Source organism: Gadus macrocephalus, chromosome 3 (genome assembly GCF_031168955.1).
Source record: "Gadus macrocephalus chromosome 3, ASM3116895v1".
NCBI lineage: Eukaryota > Metazoa > Chordata > Actinopteri > Gadiformes > Gadidae > Gadus > Gadus macrocephalus.
In genome coordinates, this window is record NC_082384.1 from 15318161 (window position 1) to 15338074 (window position 19914).

General features: G+C 43.2%; 3 protein-coding genes across 4 annotated transcripts in view; 1 reads left to right on the forward strand and 2 right to left on the reverse strand.

The window, feature by feature from the left end:
• lef1 (lymphoid enhancer-binding factor 1) overlaps nucleotides 1-6681 on the forward strand; it is a 38660-nt gene extending 31979 nt beyond the window's left edge. Inside the window, 1 exon segment of the mRNA XM_060047572.1 lies at nucleotides 5040-6681. Coding sequence (XP_059903555.1) covers nucleotides 5040-5119 — 80 coding nt within the window. The 3' untranslated portion in view covers nucleotides 5120-6681.
• An 818-nt stretch (nucleotides 6682-7499) lies between these two features.
• On the reverse strand, nucleotides 7500-10322 carry hadh (hydroxyacyl-CoA dehydrogenase). The gene is made up of 8 exons (XM_060047573.1): nucleotides 10129-10322; nucleotides 9800-9928; nucleotides 9538-9695; nucleotides 8971-9097; nucleotides 8715-8804; nucleotides 8543-8615; nucleotides 8146-8262; nucleotides 7500-8058 (listed from the first exon to the last, which is right to left on the reverse strand). Exons 1-8 carry the CDS (start codon nucleotides 10243-10245, stop codon nucleotides 7940-7942), a joined length of 930 nt encoding a protein of 309 aa, XP_059903556.1. The 5' UTR covers nucleotides 10246-10322; the 3' UTR covers nucleotides 7500-7939.
• A 78-nt stretch (nucleotides 10323-10400) lies between these two features.
• LOC132454294 (cytochrome P450 2U1) lies at nucleotides 10401-15158 on the reverse strand. Of its 2 annotated transcripts, none has more exons than XM_060047571.1 (5): nucleotides 14709-15158; nucleotides 13746-14396; nucleotides 13513-13674; nucleotides 12972-13139; nucleotides 10401-12826 (listed from the first exon to the last, which is right to left on the reverse strand). In XM_060047571.1, the coding sequence occupies exons 1-5, from the start codon at nucleotides 15013-15015 to the stop codon at nucleotides 12648-12650; spliced, it is 1467 nt and encodes a 488-aa protein (XP_059903554.1). In that variant the 5' UTR covers nucleotides 15016-15158; the 3' UTR covers nucleotides 10401-12647. The 2 variants fall into 2 exon arrangements, with proteins under 2 accessions (XP_059903554.1, XP_059903553.1); XM_060047570.1 differs by having other exon boundaries at nucleotides 14562-15158.
• Between the last annotated feature and the right edge of the window lie 4756 nt (nucleotides 15159-19914).

The following is a 19914-nucleotide window of genomic DNA, read 5'->3' on the forward strand; positions in this document are numbered from 1 at the left end:
CTTCTTGTATTTCATGTTCAGCCTGTCTAGTTTGCTTTATTGAGCATGGCAGACCGATAGGGTAGGGGGTGTTCCTGACATCCCATGCCAAGCATCTATGCCCTTAAAATAACTAAAAGCTACCACCGAAGGGCATCTATATACAGTATATATTCAAACCTTTTTCTAGTGAGGTGGAGGTGGATGCGTTCATCAGAGGGATGTCTTGACTTGTTCTTCTATTGAGGAGATGGGGGGGGGGGGGGGGGGATCACTAGGAAGGGAGAAATGTTTTCATAACCGGTACCAGTAGTACCACCACAACCAGCCCTCCGCCCCAACCCTGTCTCCTCATGCCCCCACAAAGCCCGCTCTGTGCACTAAAACGCCCCTCTCAGTGCCTTCTGATTGGACCTCCCCAGAGTTCTAGAATGTCAAACACACGTCCAGCCCTTGTGCTCGGAGGAGCCATCTGGCAACTGGTGAAATAATAATAATAATAATAATAATAATAATAATAACACTACAAACAGCAGAAGTCAGTTAGAGTTTAAGTTCTAACACTTAAGTTTGTGTCATTGACTTTTAGGTAATTTCGAAATCCCATAATAGTTAGGGTGTGTGTGTGTGTGTGTGTGTGTGTGTGTGTGTGTGTGTGTGTGTGTGTGTGTGTGTGTGTGTGTGTGTGTGTGTGTGTGTGTGTGTGTGTGTGTGTGTGTGTGTGTGTGTGTGTGTGTGTCTGTGTGTGTTTATATCTGCGTGTATGTGTGTGTGTGTCCGCACACATGCACCAGAGATAGCACCTATGCTGCCGTTGTTTAGGCTGGGGGCCTGCGGTTTGTTTTGGATGACTCACTGGCCCTATTGTGTTGTCAGCTGCAGTAACAGTATGGGGGTCCAGTCTCTCTGCTCTGTGTGATGTCTTCTCCACTTCCTCTCTCTCTCTCTCTCTCTCTCTCTCTCTCTCTCTCTCTCTCTCTCTCTCTCTCTCTCTCTCTCTCTCTCTCTCTGTCTCCCTTCTCTACCTCTTCTTACCCTCCTCTCCTTTCTGTCTCTCGCCCTTCTCTCTTGTTATCTCTCTCTCCTTTCTGTCACTCTCTCTCCGCCCCCGCGCCTCCACTCCTTCACTCCCTTGCTTCCAGACGTGTGGATGAGGGGAAGGGGGTGTGACCCCGTGCAACCCTCCCTCCCCCAGGTACGGGGGGGGGGGTTGCACGGGGTGGGGGGCGGATGCAGGAAGCCCATATGGGAGGCAAAGAGGAAGGAGTTTATTGATATTTGGATTCAAACCGTTGCACGTTTCATTGTCATTTCTTTTTTTCATTGTAAAGAAACAACGGGCCTCTGCTCCGTTGTTTCTTTTGGTTCGAACGGTTCCATCCCTTTCCTTTGCTTTCTTATTACTTCCCCACTCGTTGCTCCCCCTCCCTCTCCCTGCCCCCTCTGGTTTGGCTCCTCCCCCTGCCGTTTCCTCTTCCTGTCTCTCTCTCTCTCCCCCGTCCGGCCCGCTGGATGTGAGCGATGGCGCGGCCGCGCAGCCCCTTTGAAGCCCGGCCGCAGCCCAGGGACCAGTCATTGTGCCGGCTCTTTGAACATGCCTCCCCTCCCCTCGCTCTCTCTCCCTCCCTCCCTCCCCGCTCCACCCTCCCTGGCCTGCCTATGCGGGAGCATACAGCTCTTGGCCAGACTTCAGCTGCCCCTTCCCCCCCCCCCCCCTAGCCTTGCCGCCTCTGATGTGGGCAAAAAAAAAACAACACCCGCCATCCACCCACTCCTCCCCCAGACCCCCTCCTCGTGTCTCACCCACACATGCCTGAGGTTTGGGGTTTCGGTGCATACACCCCCACCGACTTCCACCGCGCCCCCCTACCCACCGGAGCCAGACTCGGAGCCAGCCCCGCCACTCCGATGCTGGGCCCGACATTTATTCTCGCCTGGCCTCCTTCCCTTCGCCCATCTGGTTCTGAGTGGGGCCCTTTTGGCTGAGTGCGTGCGTTTTGTGATAGTCAACCATGGAGGAAAAAAAACATTTATTCGGTGTTTTACCGGCGTGCCTTCATCGCCTGTGAGGTACCTTACCTTTTTTTTTATACTGAATGTTGTGTCTTAAGTAATGTGAGAACGTTTTAGGTTGCAGTATATCTCTCACTTAAATAAACCGAGAACACCCATCGCCTTCGTACACTACAGCATTCACGATTATTTCTAGTCTGTCAGATTGCTTTAGTTTCTAGATCCTAAAACTTTTCCTCCTGCTGAAGTGAGGGTTTTTTCCACCATCAGCTGTGATTTACAGCTCTAGGCCCAACGAAGCCACTTTTCCCTCTGTAACAGTTCCCACCCTATTCAACCTGACGCCAAGCGGACGTGCGTAGCAGACCTGCACTGTGGCTGGTCCCGCTCATAGTTTGATACTGGATCTCAGGTTGAAACAAAGGAAAGGCAACGGATCATAACAGAGCCCGCCTTTTTGATTTACTCCAAACTAATTCAAAGTAAATGCGCCAGACGTCCTCTTAAAAGGGATTTTCTTTTTTGTTATTTTAACCGATGTTTTTTATGAAGCTTTGAAATTAGCTTTTCTGGCAAAGGCAGCAACTAACAGCCTGACGATGTAGTGTTAAGTTGTTGGTTCCCTTTGGCAGTTAACCCCCCCCCCCCCCCCTCCCCTCTCCTCTATAGTGTACAATCTACCCTCCGCCGGAGACAACGGCGTCCGCCCGGGCTTATTTTAGAGTGCTCCGTCCTCTGCTGTGTTTTCCACCAGAAACCCCAGATCCCTGTGTAAGGAAGGAGGTTGGGGAAGGAGGGGGGGTGCGGGTGTAGGCAACGGGGGGGGGGGAGGGCGGAGGGGGGCGGCGGATTGGCCGGTAAGAAAGCGGGCGGGGTCCAGCTGTCCGGCGTGTTTTTGTTTTTTTCTCTGCGGGCACTTTGATTCTGGCTCGCGAGGTGAAAGCGGCAATTGAGACGCGAGGCCGTGCCAGTTAACTTAACCTCCCACACTTCAAAAGCCAGGCGGGGAACTCTCTCACTCTCTACGTCTCCACCCCCCCCCCCTCCCTCTCACTCTCTCTCTCTCTCTCTCTCTCTCTCTCACTAACTCTCTCTCTCTCTCTCTCCCGTTCTCTTTCTCCCTCTCTCCCATGTTTTCTACGAACAGAGGAGCATTTCATTTCCTGCCGCAGAAAAAATGAATAAATAAAAAGCATCCAGCCAGCATTCCAGAGCACTGGTGGGGTGGAGAGAGGGAGAGAGGGAGAAAGGCGGGGGTGGGTCAAGTTGCCCCTGAATACATTTGTGTGTGTGTGTGTGTGTGTGTGTATCGAGGGGACCTTGTGAGACCTTCGCCCAACACACACACACACACACACACACCCTCTGCGTGCACGCCCACCACGCGTCCCATTGAGCCCCCGGCCCCCTGCTGTTCCGCCCAGACTCTGGGAGGAAGGCTGGGGGCTTTTCATGTATTTCACCGGGGACAGGAACACTCTCCCCAGGAGGAGAGGGGTGGGGTGGGGGGGGGAGGTTGAGCCGAGAGCATGGGGGGGTTTGCAGGTCGTGCAAGGCTGCGTTTGGATGCTGGGAGGAAACGAGGGAGGGCGGTCGAAGTAAATCAAAAAATGACAGGGTTCCACCGTTCGTCTCCATCTCTGTCACCCTGCTTCTCTATGTCTGTCTCTATCGTCTGTCTCTCTCTCTTCTATCTCTCCTCTCTGTCTCTCTTCTCGGTCTCTCTGTCTCTCCGTCTCTCTGTCTCTCATCCATGCTCCTCCTCTAGTCAGACGTCACTTAGTCCTTCCTCGCAGAAGCAGCGGCCTGTGTCCTTTCCACTTTGATCCACATGTGGTAAAAGAGTCTGAAGGAGTGATGCACGTGTACGTGTACGTGTACGTGTGTGTGTGTGTGTGTGTGTGTGTGTGTGTGTGTGTGTGTGTGTGTGTGTGTGTGTGTGTGTGTGTGTGTGCGCACAAATGTGCATGTGTGTGCGTGACAGAGCGAAAGCGGAAAGCCCGCCTCATCTCTGAACTTGATTGCAAGGAAGCCTTCTACTGAAATCGCTTCTTCTCCCCTCTCATCGTATTTCCTGCCTTCCACAGAAACACCTCGCATATCAAGGTATATCTAGCTACCTCTCAACCCCATCCCCCCCCCTGCCCTTTGATCATGTATTCTATTTGATCCTGGGTGTTGAACCAACAGCTCACTCTGGTTGGTCGATATCTGTACCTCAGTCTTGATTGGTTAGCAGCGCCAGTCCATATCATGAGAAGAGGGGGGGATATAAACACTGCTGGGGTCTGACAATTCGGGAAGAAAGTAAGAAAACAAGAAACCAATCCGTCTTCAACCGAGGTCTCATACTGTAGAACCAAATTCAGGGAAATGGATAAAAAAAATGGAAATTAAGGTTTTGTTGGACTTAGGGTTAGCAAAGATTCCGAAAGGACTCTCAGTTTTTTTGCAATTATTTCCCTCTGCCAAACCAGAACTCAGGTGAAGACCTTGAGCGAGGGAGAGAGGGGAGTGAGGGGAGAGAGGGTGGACTTGGTGGGTGAGGACATGGGAGTCACATGCCACAGCAGAGGTGCGGGAGGGTTGCCAGCCAGGGTTACAGTGACCCCCCCCCTCCTCCACACGTTAAAAACCAAGATCAAACGAAGCCCGGACAGCCCACATCCTGTCATTGACCTCTGACGTCTCTAGTACTGTACTGTACTGTTCTCAATCTCGTTCTTTTTCTTCTCCTCCTCCTCCTCCTTCTCAACCCTGCCCCGAATGATACTCATTTAGTTGCATTACTGACAATGCTTTGCCGTTTTGGTTAAACGAATCATCATGGCCAGAGAAATTCTGTGTATTAGTTCATCTGTCTGGGTTTTTGGTTGAGGTCACCCCACATTTCTGCTGTTGTAGCGGACTCTACACGTGTCTCTAATTAATCCTTGGCTCGGTAACGACGTGGAATCTTTTTGGTGCCTGTTGATCCTAACATTGAGTGGTTTTCTCTCTTGTCCCTGTGTCTCTCCCTTGTCTCTGTGTCTGTCTGCGTCTCACAGGAGGAAAGAGGAACACTTTCTCCACATGCAAAGCCAAGACAGCGGATACTGGTCCATTGCTCGAGATGGAAGCCTGTTAGATCCCCTTGAAGACCCCAAACCCCTGAAAACCCCATGCCTCCAAATCTCAGAGACCTGACCCTGACCCCTTCCTCAACACAAGCCCCCCCCCCCCCCCCCACACACACTCCACTATCCACCCCCAATCCCCAGACGTCCTCCAAAACACACTTTTTAAAAATCACCAAAAACAACACTGTATGGTGTTTGACTCCCTCACTGCCGCCACCTGCTGTAAAGACCATGCACTGCAACTGAACGAGACAATCAGAACCAGGAATCCCACACCTGAATTCATACCCGAGAAAAACTATTTCACTCATAACAGTGCCCAAAAAAATAAACACAAAGAAGAGTAGAAATAATTAGATGTTGGTCATATTTTTTGCAGCTTTATTCACCAACCCCTCGAAACACTGCACTGAAACACAGCAGCCATTTTGACTTGCACGCAAGTGAAAGCCTCTACCTACTCACCACCAACACAACAAACACTAATGACACACATTGTTCCTAAGTTATTTAAGTATAAGTTATTTGTCACCGTGGTTTCCTTCCTTTTTGTATAGACGACGACGTTCGGACCCCCAATACTGTACAACCCAATCCCCCCACCCACCCAACCACCACCCTCTCTCTCTTTGTACTCATCTCACTGGAAATGAGAGACCATGGCTGGGATTCAGCCCGGCCAAACTCCTCGTTGAGACTGCACTAAAGGAAGATGGATGATTCTCCCATCTTGTCAACTAAAACGTCCGATAAAAGACGCCATTTTGTTCTCTTGATGAGCGCTTGGTGCAAATTAAAACAAAAAAAAACTCTAAACAAAAAAAAAGCATCAACGTCCTGATTTCGCTTATCATTTCAGACTGAGTTCGATTTATTTTGAATGCTTTATTTTGTATCTTGAACTTGTTTCAATTTCTTGGTGTATATTTTCTGTGATTGTTTGTTTTTTATATTTTGATTTTTTTTATATAGTGGTATATATGAAAAATAAGCTTTGGACACAGGAAAGCCATTTTTTCTTGTTGAAGCGTCTTGCAGATAAATGATGATGTAATGCTTCTTTTGATAACTATTTGTAACAAATAGTGACCTCGAGTCTCAGATGTAAAATAATGCTCAATATGTGTACTTTTTAAAACTGTCAGGATATGTCACTTTTCTTGGTATTTTTGCAGGCAACATAAGGACAAAGGCAAGAGTAAAAGCTCAGAGGCCTCTATTTTATTGTTCTCAAAACAAGTCAAATGAAGCAGATATATATAGATATATATTTACCCCAGCACTTGGCAGTCGTTTCTTTCATTGCGATGGACCTTCGTCTTTTCTCTGCGGTAGCTAATTGTGTGGTCTTTAGCCATGTCTTTTATTCCATGACAGCATCTCTGTAACATTTTTATTTTAATGCTCTATTTTTTAGTATAACTTGATGAATTCTTTTTTTATTCATTGTTATATTTTGGGTCATTGTCATCTTGGAATAGCACTTTGCTTCCCAAGTGGTCACATTTGAACTGTTTCGACATGTTTTTGTTTTTTTAAGAAAAATAAAAAAAAAAGCATCCTTGGCTAATTTGATCAGTTACCTATGTTACACAAATCAAGGATTAGATAAGATTTTTGATGCAGCATTTCCCTAATAGAATATCTCTACGAGCATTTCAGGTATCGATAAGAATATGTTGCCATCTGTTGTTGGTTGCGGGAACTGCAAGGCAACAAAGAAACACTTGATATAACATGTTTTAATCTCTAGGGAAACTTCAAAGGGCTATGGAAAATGGACCAGCAATTAAAACTCATACAGTGGGAAAACGCATACAGTTCCCGGGGCTTCGTTGATGCAGAATTAGTGCAAGGATAATGGAAAGGAGAACTAAATCATTGAGAATATTATAAGCCCCTCAGTTGGCCAATAACTGCTTTTAAATTAGATGAATCTTTTCCCCAAGCTTTATTTATAAATCGCAGGTGAATTTAACATTTAATTTCTCTGACAACTTAATAGTCCCAACGCATAAATCGGAATGCTAAACAGAACCCTGATGAAGAAGTCAATGTCAAAATATTATTTTGTTTCCCGAAATTGCTACATTGTGGATTTCTAGTGAAACAGCGCCATCATGAGTTATTTTAAGGGGCGTCTCACTCAAAAATATCTCTTATGTTTATTCGCATCTAACACTACACTCTAACACAAGTACTTCTCAGAAAACTAAAACATTCATTTAGGGTTGTAATTTGATGCATCTCTCATTGAACGTTAATTGAAATTGCTTAGCTTGCAAATCAAAAGAAAAAATATAGATATTTTGTATTTTAAGTTGATTTACAACTCAAACGATTACATCTTCCCATCGTCATCAGTCACATTTAAAGACAACACAAGCATTAGACGCACATGGAAAAGCTCCCTTTATTACCAACAACATTTATATACAGAGAAAGATGACCGCCTGGACACAGGTCAGCTGGGAGACGCGTTGTATGAAGGCACGAGGGTTCAGTTCAATATCGTTGTCATAACAGTGTGATTTACTCAAGTTAGACTAAACACATTCAATGCCAATACAAATTATGTCGTTTGACACGAGTGATCGAGTCCACAAAAAAAGGTAAAAATCTTGATATGTTTCATAGTTGCTTGGTGAATGATTTTTTGTTGTGTACGTGTAGTGTGTTTAGCATTTATAATTGCACTGTGTGATCTCTTTCAACTTTCCTCTCAGATCGCAGAAATCAAATATAGCGCGCATTCACGTCAACATGAGTCCAGCAATCTATCTTCCTGAACCTTTTATTTTTCATGCCACACTATGAGCGTGTGTTAATCACTTATACTTGTAGAAACCCTCTCCAGTCTTTTTGCCATATTTGCCTTCAGCGACCAGTTTGTTCAGCATCTCGCTCTGGCCGAACAGGGGGTTGTTTGGGTCCATCAGACACCAACCTGATGAATAGCCAGAGACGTTAAATACATACTGCAATTTTCTTTATATAACCTTCAATCAGAGGCGTAACAATAGCGCTATCTTACCGTCGATAATGAATTTAGCCGTGTCCAGACCTACGTAATCGAGGAGTTCAAACGGTCCCATGGGGTAGCCCGCTCCGAGCTTCATGGCAATGTCAATGTCCTCTTTAGATCCATGGCCTACAAGGGGAAAACAACTAATGAAATAATCCCCAAAGTATCTCCTACAGGTTCTGCTAAACGATGATGACGTCATTAAATCACCAACCATGGAGGTTTTCAAATATGAAACACAATGCTTTGCAAAACTTTTTTTGTTTGTTATGAAATTGCAGAAAGACCCCTTTCCATCTGCTGATGCAGACGCCGACGTGTGTGAATCGACTGGTTGATGCACGTCGGTGCATCTCATAATATGAACACACCCATTGTTTTTCTCTCTCCCGATTGTAACGCGTACCTCTCTCATGTAACCGGATAGCCTCCATCATGTAGGGCACCAGCAGGCGGTTCACAATAAACCCAGGAGTGTCCTGGAGGGAGAGGCCAGCCGAACAACCGTCAATGACAACCATTACCCACACATTACTATACGATTAGATCAGGATTACCATTAGGGAGCAAAGCCTTACCTTGCATGACACCGGTGTCTTCCCAAGAGCCTTGCTGAAGTTCAGCAGGGAATCGAAGGTATCCTGGCTAGTGGCTGACGTGCCAATAACCTTGTGGAAATAATTATTGTTCACAACTTCTCAAATTTGAGCCCCGCACGATAATACATTGAGCATTGGTTACCTTTAAAAAAGGTACAATAGGGATTGAACCCAGAACATCCTAATCAGGTCTACCAGGTTTACTGCTCTCAACTACAACACTTTGGCCTCCTACCTCTACCAGCTTCATCATAGGGACCGGGTTGAAGAAGTGAAGACCTCCGAACCTGTCCAACCTACTGGTGGAGCTGGCGATGTCAGAGATGGGCAGCGATGAGGTGTTGCTGGCAAAGATTGTGTGTCTGAAACAGAACAGCAAGAGAGCAGCAGTAAGAAAAAAAAAAGACTTGAAACGCCATCTTGAAACTATGTGACAAAGAACGTAAAAAATCGTAGCCACACGCTTTATGCACCTAATTGTATTAATATGTTCGCTATAAATTTATTTATTAATGACATGCTTGTCATGCTATTACTATTCTATTACTTATGTTCCAATGGGGATTGTTCACAGAATGTATCATAAGAGTCTTTGTTGGTGATACATTTTGAGATGCCTTTTTAGTTAAGTCAAATCCTAAATTAAAGTAAATATACCATAACCTAGGCTAATCAAAATATTAATGGTCAACACTTCATATCAAAATATGTTCCGTTACAAGATAACAAATATACAAAATATGGTAAGGGTGACAGGTTGATACAACTAAATGTGAGGAAATTAGTAATATAAGCTTTTTACGCTGGGGCAACTTTATCTAGTCCAGCAAACAGATCCTGCTTGATTTTGAGGTTTTCTACAATGGCCTCAAGAACCAGATCCGAGCTTTGGGCGATAGACGCTGCGTCTGTTGAGGATGACACATTCTTCATCACATTCTGCACGAACTCAGCACCTGCCTGGAACAAACGTACGTCATTGCGTAACCACGTCACTGCGTTGTCATATACGTAATATAGTTAAAACGTTCCATAACTTTATGCATATTGAAAATTCATCACACCTCTGGTTTATCCGCAAACTTCTTCTTCACCACTCTTTTTAAACTGCCTTCGATGCCTTTTACAGCCTTTTTCAGGATGTCTTCTGACATGTCCACTAACGTCACTGAATGGCCAGTTGCAGCAGCGACCTTACAAAACAAGAATTGTAGGTAAAGTCTCGTTATAACAATCAGCCAGACAGTCAAATACGGTACACAGACACACCAAATATGGTTATATTAGCTACCGTAATCTAGCTCACGAGCACTGTTCTAGCCCCGACGGCAGGCAAGGTTAAGTAGCTAAGCTAAATAGCCAAAACAAACGCACAGCTTTTTTTTTACATTACCTGTGCAATTCCTGCGCCCATCTGACCGCCTCCGATGATCATAACTTGTTTTATAATCACATTTCTGACAGCTGAAGAGGAGAAGCCCCGTGTGACTTGGTGAGTGAGGAAAGCCATGCTTTCGATATGTTAGCACCGTGCTGCTGGGACAGCTATGTTGCAGTCAGTATCCCAATGTGGGTAGAAGTTCACTGTCTGTTACAACCACGTGACTTGGACGACCTTTTACTCACATAGGTATTAGAACGTTATATCACATATACTGACATATCTATTGGGAATGCATTCTTTATTGATCTTTAGATTTTGTGTAGTATTCAATCGTTCAAAACATATACAGAAAAAATATATGTTTTATTAACGAACAATATACCATATCAATTCATTGACTGTGAATATATGTGCAATTCAGCAAAGAACTCTAATATGTGCAATGGATGCATAACATTCTCTATCCATACTTAATTGAAACGTAAATAGAATAACATTAAGCTGTAGCTACTGTAGCTACCGGCCCATTTTATTTGGAAACAAATAGGCCTATTTTTTGACCAAACATGACTTTAAGCCAAATTACATGAATTTGGTGAAATTCACCTAAACTGAATTTAAACGAACCCCCACAATGGTGAGGGTAGTCTACAAGATCCAATGATATGAGAATTATCAAGAGAATAATAGTCATGGCTCATGCAATGCCAAGGTGCCCAGCGGGCCAGTAAAGTTAGCTGCTCTCAGGTATACCTCATTGTTTTTCTTATCGGACATGCCAAAAACGGTCATCAATCCAGAATGGTGATATCTTGTCCTTCTTAGGATCATAAGGGAGAATATATTGTTATAAATATACTAACTGTTGGAAAACATTTGTGGAAATTAATCTAAACAGAATTCAAATTAACCTCAAATAATTATCAGAGCAGCCTACAAGATCCATTGAATTAAGAATTCTCAAGAAATGCATTAAAGGAGAAATCCGGTGTAAAATGGATCTGGGATATGTTTAGTATGATAATAAGTTGGAATGTTCGTTTGGGAGCAAAATAGCGCAGAGACGCATTCCTAAATTGGCTGTTTTTAGCCGATTCTACCAAAATGCTATAAACTTGGAACGATTTGTTATGGTAAAAACTAAATCGCTATTTTAAACCACTTAAAATGCTAGAAGTAGCCTGACACTTCTTTGGTAGTATAATAAGGGTCTTAACATATAAAACGAGGCATTGATATCTTTGTGAGTGTACAGATTGTTTAAAAAGGACATTTTAATGTCATTTTTAATAAACTATCTGTACACTTACAAAGTTATCAAAAGTGTTGGGAGCGTTACTTTACAAAAGTAATTAGTTATACTACTACAAAAAGTAACTGAGTTAGTAACTGAATTACTCTATAATAAAAGTAACTAGCTACTAGGGAAAGTAACTATTTGCGTTACTGTAAAAAAAGAAAGTTGCTATATGAAAAAGAATTTGGATTTTTCTGAGCAGTTTTCACTTGGCCTTAATGTGTTAAATGGTTGAACTGCCCATTAAAGGCCCTGATATACTTCCAACTGAATTTTAATTTGCTTAGTTGCAAAGGCTGTGGAACATCTGCCGAATACTACAGAAAATGCCAACTTTTCATCAGATTGCTCCGGACTCGCCATTTCTGCTGCTTCATCGAATCTATTTGGTGTGTGCGTGTGCATGTGTGTGCGTGTGTGTGGTGCGCGTGTCCTGGCTCCGATTGGCTACCATGAAACATGCCTCTGCCTTAGCCAATCATAATCGCTTTTCTCGTTGTTAACCCACCCGGTCTCCTCACTAGCAGTTTGTGTTTGGAGCCAGGGGTGCGTTCGGATACCCAGTTTATTCAATCAATTCATAGTAACGCACCGCATTTAACCTACACTAATGGTAACGGCGTTGTAATGACGGAAACAGTAATTAGTTAGATTACCCCGTTACTGAAAAAATAACGGTGTTACCTAACACCGTTCCTTCTTTAAACGGCGTTATTACAAACACTGGTTATCAATGCCTCGTTTTATATGTTTGTTAAGACTACCAAAGAAGTGTCAGGCTACTTCTAGCCTTTCAAGTAGTTTAAAATAGCGATTTAGTTTTTAGCATAACACATGCCCCTATCGTTCCAAGTTTATAGCGTTTTGATAGAATCGGCTAAAAACAGCCAACTTAAGAATGTGTCTATATGCGCTTTTTTCTCCAAAACAAACTTTCCAATTCGTTATCATACCAAACATATCCCAAATCTATTTTACACCGGATTTGTCCTTTAAAGTCATGCACTCATGCAGGAATGCCAGAGTACCCAGTGGGCCTAATGTTGAACTCGGCTCAACTCAGGGATGCATACTGTTCCCATCGGGCATGCAGAAGAGTCACCGATGAATGGCGATATCTTGTCCTCAAGCTTATAAGAAAATATCTTGCTCTAAATACACAAACTACCTCAATGCATGATGGTCTGCAATGTCCATCACAATGATCGCACATTTTCTTTTAAACATGCATTCATCTTGGAATCACGCAAACAGTGTAAGGACAAGGTGCTAGTGTTAGGCCAAAGCGCCCCTGCATCGAGGGGGCAGGAACCCCGATTGGTAGGCTAAATTGAAAAGCCTGCAGTAGGTTGGTAAACATCAGAAACATCTCCATCTTGGCCAGTTGTTCTCCCATGCAAATCCTCGGACCTAAAACATACAGGGATTAAAATAAAAAATAAATAAAAACATTTACAAACCAATGATAATCAAATCTTGTTACTTTACTTAAGTTCTATCTTATCTTATCAACATGTTTGCAATATGTTTTGTTTGTTAGATGGGTGTGACCTACCGATCCCAAAGGGAATGAAGTGCTCTGATCTCAGCAGCTTTCCCGCCTCATCCAGAAAGCGCCCTGGGTTGAAGGTGTCTGGCTCCTCCCACACTGTGGGGTCTCTATGGACGGACCACAGGTTTGGGATGACCACTGTTCCTTTGGGGATAGTAAAGCCTCTGAACTCTGGAAAAAAAAACATATGAAACAAAATCAATCAATCAATAACATATGACATAATAATAATATAACATGGAGGATGCTTTATCAAGGCGTCTGTGTGCGTGGATACATTTCTTGGCAGTCAATACCAACTCATCCAGTGTATTTGCATCATAACACATGTTGAGCATACATTGTCACTTAGATCAAGTCCATTTGCAAATTATATTCAATTAAGTATAGATTCACTTTCTAACCATCACACTTCACACGTGGTAAAAAAGTAAGAATGTATGCACTCAATGAAAGTATCCACGGCATGGCATATAGTACACATACAAAGGAACATATATTCTTGCCGAAGGAAATAATAACATGTGCAGCTGTTGACATTTACCTGCCGTTTTGGAAGCCATGTGGGGAATGCCCAAAGGGACGGCTACGGTCAACCTCTCCACCTCCATAATGGTGGCCTCTGTGAAAGGCAAACTCCCCTTGTCCTTCATAGAGGGGAGTCGCGCTCTGCCCACCACCTTGTCCATCTCCGCCTGCACTTTCTCTGGAATCACACATAAACACTCGGATGAGACCCACAATTAAAAGTGTGGTTTGAAAAGAAGGTTCTAATACCTTGTACATCCGGGTGCAGCGCCATATACAGCAGCATCCAAAGAATGGAATTAGTGCTGGTGTCGGTTCCGGCGATGAACAAATCCCCTATGATGTAGAAGAGATAGTCCTCTGAGAAGCTGCTGTCCTCCTCGCCCGCGGCCTGCTGCTCCAGCACCTTGGCCAGGTACATGTCTATCAGGTCCCTGGGGTCGCTGGGGTCTAAGGTGGCCCTGTGCTGTGTGATGATCTTCTTCAGGAAGGCGGTGATGTCCCGCTGCACTTGCCGGAGCTCCTTGAAGATCCCACATGGGAGGTAATATAGCGCCGGTAGGATGTTGATCAGAAGCGCCGGCCCACTGATGCTGATCTCCAGCCCGCGAGCCATCAGTTCCAGCAAGGTGTTGAACTCCTCGTCGTCGTGATGGAAGTTGTGACCCATACTCATGGAGCAGATGACGTTGGATACGGCAGTTCTGATGAGGGGAGTCGGGTCCACACCTGTGTCACTGCTATTCCTATAGTGCTGTAACAGTTCCTCTTTGACGACAGCTAGGCACTCCAGGATATGTGGCTCCAAGGACAGCTTGCCCAGGCCAAAGGTCCGCAGACTGGCTTGGCAGAACTTTCGTTGGGTCCTCCACACTGGGCCAAATGGGGCAAAGGCTATTCCTATGGTTACAATTGACAAATACAATTATAATCAATATTACTTCTTTATTTTTTATATTATAATCGTTATTACAAAGGGGCTGATGAACTGTTACAATTCATTTCTGGGTTATAGATATTTCTGAGCAGATTAGGAAAGGAAAATAATGTAACATAGTTCCTCACCTTTGCGTTTAGTCATTAAGGCAATTGTAGGTATATCAGGTCGGTCGGAAAACACATCAGCATGGTTTGTCAGAGCGTCCTTAATTACTTCATAACCATTCAGTATAACGACCAACTTGTGTCCAATAAAGATGCTGTAAATGTTACCATATAAATTGGCTTGTTCCGTCATAAAAGCCAAATGACCTTTTTTGGATCTCGTCTGCTGTGGCTTTGCGAAAAACTTCCAAAGGCAAGGTGGGACAAGAAATGCACCAAAATTGCCTACAATAGGCATTGGTTTTGGTCCTGGCGGAATATTCGTAAGATCCACACGTTTCCTATTACAGTGAACCAAAACGCATAACGTGCAGATTGCCAGCAAGGCTATTGAATAGACTTGGGTTTTACAATAAATAAGCAACGATTCTAGCCACGATAGCAACAACATGATGTTAGTTCCAGAGATGTACATTACGACAATTCTATTTACAGGATATATATTTTACAAAATAAATGTGGCCGAAGCCTGGCTCCTTTATGTTTTCACACCATACCGCTTCACACAGAAGGGAAGCTACTGTATCCACTGCTGCAGCGGCACTCTAGAAAAGCATGGGACACGTCATATTGTTTTGCTGCTCCCTATTGGTAGAATGCTGTAGCTTCCTTGATTGGGAGGTTTGGCCACGACGATGACGTTGATTTCCTTTCTATCTATCTTTTTGTAATTATTGTTTTTTTTTATTCTACACTAAATGTGGAAATTAAACAGTAATTCGTTCAAATATAAAACTGTGTATGAATAATAATTAACAAGTAGCTGACCGATTCGATATAAAATATAACAAAACACCCACATTTATGCCTTGTTTGAGTTCTAAAAGGGCCGATTCACAAAGATCTTTAACCTAACTAGTTCGTCTTTAATCTCCATCTCTCCCCTGTAAACTTCCTACTTATTTTACATTTGTTGTTTTGGCTCAGGCGCTTGGAAAATTGCATGGATAAAACGAGAAACCCCATGAACTAAACCAAGCAAAGGATCTGAATGAGTTCGTGCCAGGGGCGTTGCTAGACCTAGAGTTTTACTGGGGCACAGGCCCCCAACTGCCAACATTTTTTTTTTTACGTGTGCACAATATGAAATAGATGGATACAGAAGGGTATGTACGAGCTTCAAAATTGTTGTCACTGTCATACTGTATGCTATATTAAAGCACTGGTAAAGGTAAAGACGCAAAGATGGATTCATGAGTACCGTACAATTATATTTATTTAAACACATACACATCTCAAAGATTTACAAATAAGGTAACTGACAAATAAACAAAAAGTCTCTTTATGACCTTCACCTCTTTATCAGGAGAAGTCTACTCATCTATATTTATTTAGAAGCTGTGTGGAAACAGCATAATTTTGCCAGAACGACATGTACTAAAAAGGCAAGAAACAAGGTTTAAAACTAATAGAATTTCTGACTTAAGGTGAGGTGGCTCATTGCCACCAATCAACCTGTAAAATGTTATAGAACCATCAAAGCTCTTAAATTAAACTAAATAAGGCCATACACTACTGCATAGAGCCTTTTTAAATATTTTTTTTTTCACTATTAAGCTGTATCGCCGCGCCTTCATGGTGGCAAAGCGGTCAATAACGTGGCTTTGACTCACTTTGCATAGTTGCTCCTTTTCAATGGACAAAAGAGAAAGTTGGTGAAGCCTTCCTTGCCCCATGGTTGACCTAAGCCAGGTGTGGAGCCTTCTCGACACACTGAAAGATCGCTCACAACTACAACTGTTTACAGGAATTGTGAGTGCAATGATCTGAATTATCTGTGTCAATGTTGGGATCATTGTTGGATCCAGTATGTTAAAAACACCCTGTATATCCATAATTTCCTTTTTTGTGTTAAGGAAGTTTTTGTCTAAAACTTCCTCAAGTTTTGAAGACAGACAATTTTTCATTCATTATTCATTTTCCGCCCGTGTGTGTGTGTGTGTGTGTGTGTGTGTGTGTGTGTGTGTGTGTGTGTGTGTGTGTGTGTGTGTGTGTGTGTGTGTGTGTGTGTGTGTGTGTGTGTGTGCTATAAAACTACAGGCTACAGACGCTCAGTATTGAAAAACTGGTGCTAATTATGTGGGCAACATTCTTTAACAGCAATCAAGTTGTCATTGTTTGTGTCAAACAAGTTGTGAATTTGTTGTAACGTTAAAAAAGGAGATGACTTACTCTGGGCTTTTTCCAGCTCCCGTGGTTTCCAACGAAACATGATCAACAAAAAAACAAGGAATTGAAAGCTACTTACAATATGCCTAGGTTACATTAATTTCCCCTGATGGCAGTAATGTTCCACTTTCAGCTGGAATTCACGGTACATCAAAACCACGTGTCTTCTTTAGATTTCAGTTCCCTTTATTTATTCACACAGTTCAGCAGCGGCATTTATTCAGAATCAGAGCCCAAATTAAAGCTGCATTTAGGGCGACTATCGCTACCCAGCAGAAAAATAGATGCACTATAAATGGTTTTGTATAGCAGTCACGAACATGAGCATAGTTGTGGAAATGCTGGTGTTAGAAAACAAAGTTGACGGGAATTAAAGTGCTGCACATCGACTGTACAAATGTAGATTATTCATCACAAGAATTTTAATTCAGAAATCGAATAGGCTAATAAACTCATAAAATTCAGCATTCTGATAATAAAGTCAGAATACATGGATAAAATCCGAATTCTGATAAATAAATCCGGCATTAAAGGTTCATTTAAGAAGGTTCTCACCGGTCGCAGTGTCGAGTTTTTTTTTTAAAGTAGTTTAAAGTAGAATTTTGTCAGCATTCAGATTTCCCAGAATTCTCTTACACTGCAAATTAAAGCGCTACTACTAGCAAACTAGTTTCAGCGTGACTGGAGAGAACTTCCTGAAATTAACCTTTAATGCTAGACTTGCATCAACGCTATTGTGTGAATTAGTATGGTTCTCTTTCATGGAAGCCGGAAGTGGGAGATTCCTTATTTTTTTTACCATTATTGTTTTATTAACAAATTTCTCCTACAGGGGATTGATAAAGTTCTATCTAGACTATTGAACAGAAAGAAACACTTGGTCATACTTTACACACTTTCAGAAGAGTCACGTGGACGAATCCGTAAATAACTGATTTTTTTCATTGGTTGTTGCGTTAAATCTTACCCAGATACAATAGGGCTATTTTCTGATTGGCTTTTATGTAGCCCCTTTCGTTTTTTGATTGGCTGGTAAGAGGCAGGCTCGACTGAAGACTCCCGAGGCAGCAGGAGATGCACTTGATGAATCCTGCCGATTCCATAGCGAGAGCGGCGCTTCTGCAGATGAATTTAATAATGATCAATGGAATTTTACTGGGGCACTGGAGACTTTTACTGGGGCACGTGCCCCAGTAAAAAGGGGCTGACGACGCCTCTGGTTCGTGCCATCATAAAAAAAAAAAGAAGCTACAAATGGTCATGGTTCATGTTTGCCTCTGAATATTTTCCACTCATGGTATTTCTGAACTTGGGAGAGTATTTGCCTTCCAATTGAAGTATTCAGGGACGCGGGAAGTCAATCCGAGTTCGGGGTGCTGAGAGTGTCTATTTAATGACGTCATTAAATGCTGCGCAACATTCATGGCCAGCAACATTTTACACCAGTTTTAGAATGCTTTACACTACAACAGACATATTGAACACCAACATGCTTTATGTCAAAGCAGCATAGTACAATATTAAGCTATGGACAGATCACGCACGGAATGGAGGTTTATTTCTAATCAGAAGATGATTTATTATTGACGGAGTCACACCTAAACAAGGCCCTTGAATTTAACTATATCACACACACGCACATACACACACGATTTGTGTCGTTTGGTAGTAGGCTAATAAAGACTTCATAGGCTATCCATCTATCTAGGCCAGGGTTCGAGTTATGATTCCATATCTGTGGGGGTCTCTTAAAAAATAAATAAATATAGATGCTCAAGTAAATATTGGCCTAGGCTATTATGACACGGCTCTTCTCAATGCCACGGAACGCTCCGTTCACTTGCATGGGCCCTTCACAACAACGCCAGCGTCTTCGGTTGCTAAGCGACGTCAACGTCAACTTATGTGTGACACACACATAAGTTGCTGCGTGCGTGTGTGTGTGTGTGTGTGTGTGTGTGTGTGTGTGTGTGTGTGTGTGTGTGTGTGTGTGTGTGTGTGTGTGTGTGTGTGTGTGTGTGTGTGTGTGTGCGCGCGCGCGCGCGTGCGTGTGTGTGTGCGTGTGTGTGTTTGTGTGCGCGTGAAATGCGTCGGGTCGTGCACCTTCTAACGCTCAGAGAGCAAGAGAGAAAGGAGCGCTGGACAGGACTGAGGCTGCAAGGGAAGCTTGCCTGCCTCCAGTCAGCTGATCACACTGTGTCCCATTCAATTCTAAAAAATGCAGCTATCGATGAGGAAATCCTAATTTTTACGATAAAGGCACGCCTCCAGGTGCTGCCAACTAAACTGAATCTGTCCATCTGGTATCCTAATAATCATGACTCTCACTGTCTACACCATGGACAGCGTCAGACCATAGAGTCTATGTCCCACATTTTAAACGGCTGTAATGTTTACCAAGGACTATACATAGCCAGGCATGACAGGATTGTTGACATTATCACCAAAGATGTGTCACCCATGTTTTATTCCTCTGTTTTGTTCTACAAACATTCATGTGTGAAACCAGAAATGTTTCAATGCAATGACCCCCATGTATTTAAAGGTATAACAGCAAATACACCGGATGTCATTGTGATTGATGAGAATAGCAGAGAGGTTTTCCTATGGGAAGTTGGTTGCGCTTTCGACTCAAGTTTAGAGGAAGCTTTCCTTACTAAACAAGTTAAATACCAACCATTAGTGCAAGCTATTATACGTTTAGGCTATAAATGCCAGCTCATCGTTTTTATTTTTGGCAGCCTAGGTCATGTCCACAGGCTGGTGGTCAGAGGCTTGAGAATTATGAGGTTGTCCAAATGTAAAGCAAAGCAGCTTGCAACATATTGCTCAATCTCCTCCATTATAGGCAGCCGAGCTATTTGGAGGAGGTGTTTTCTGTACCCATAGATTTTCTCTGTCTGTTAACAGACTGTGTGCAACCAACGTTGATTGAATAAGCTCATGTGTACGTATTGTCTATTCTGTGCATGTTTGACTCAAGTACTGCAACATGTTGTTTCGAGGATGTATGGCATCAAAAGCAACTGAAAATATTGTCTCTGTCTCTGTCTTCTGGATCCCATCTGAGTTCTCTTTGGGAGAATTACTTCATGCTTATTGTGGTTAGAAACAGGCACGTTGACAAGATGCCACATGCTGTTAT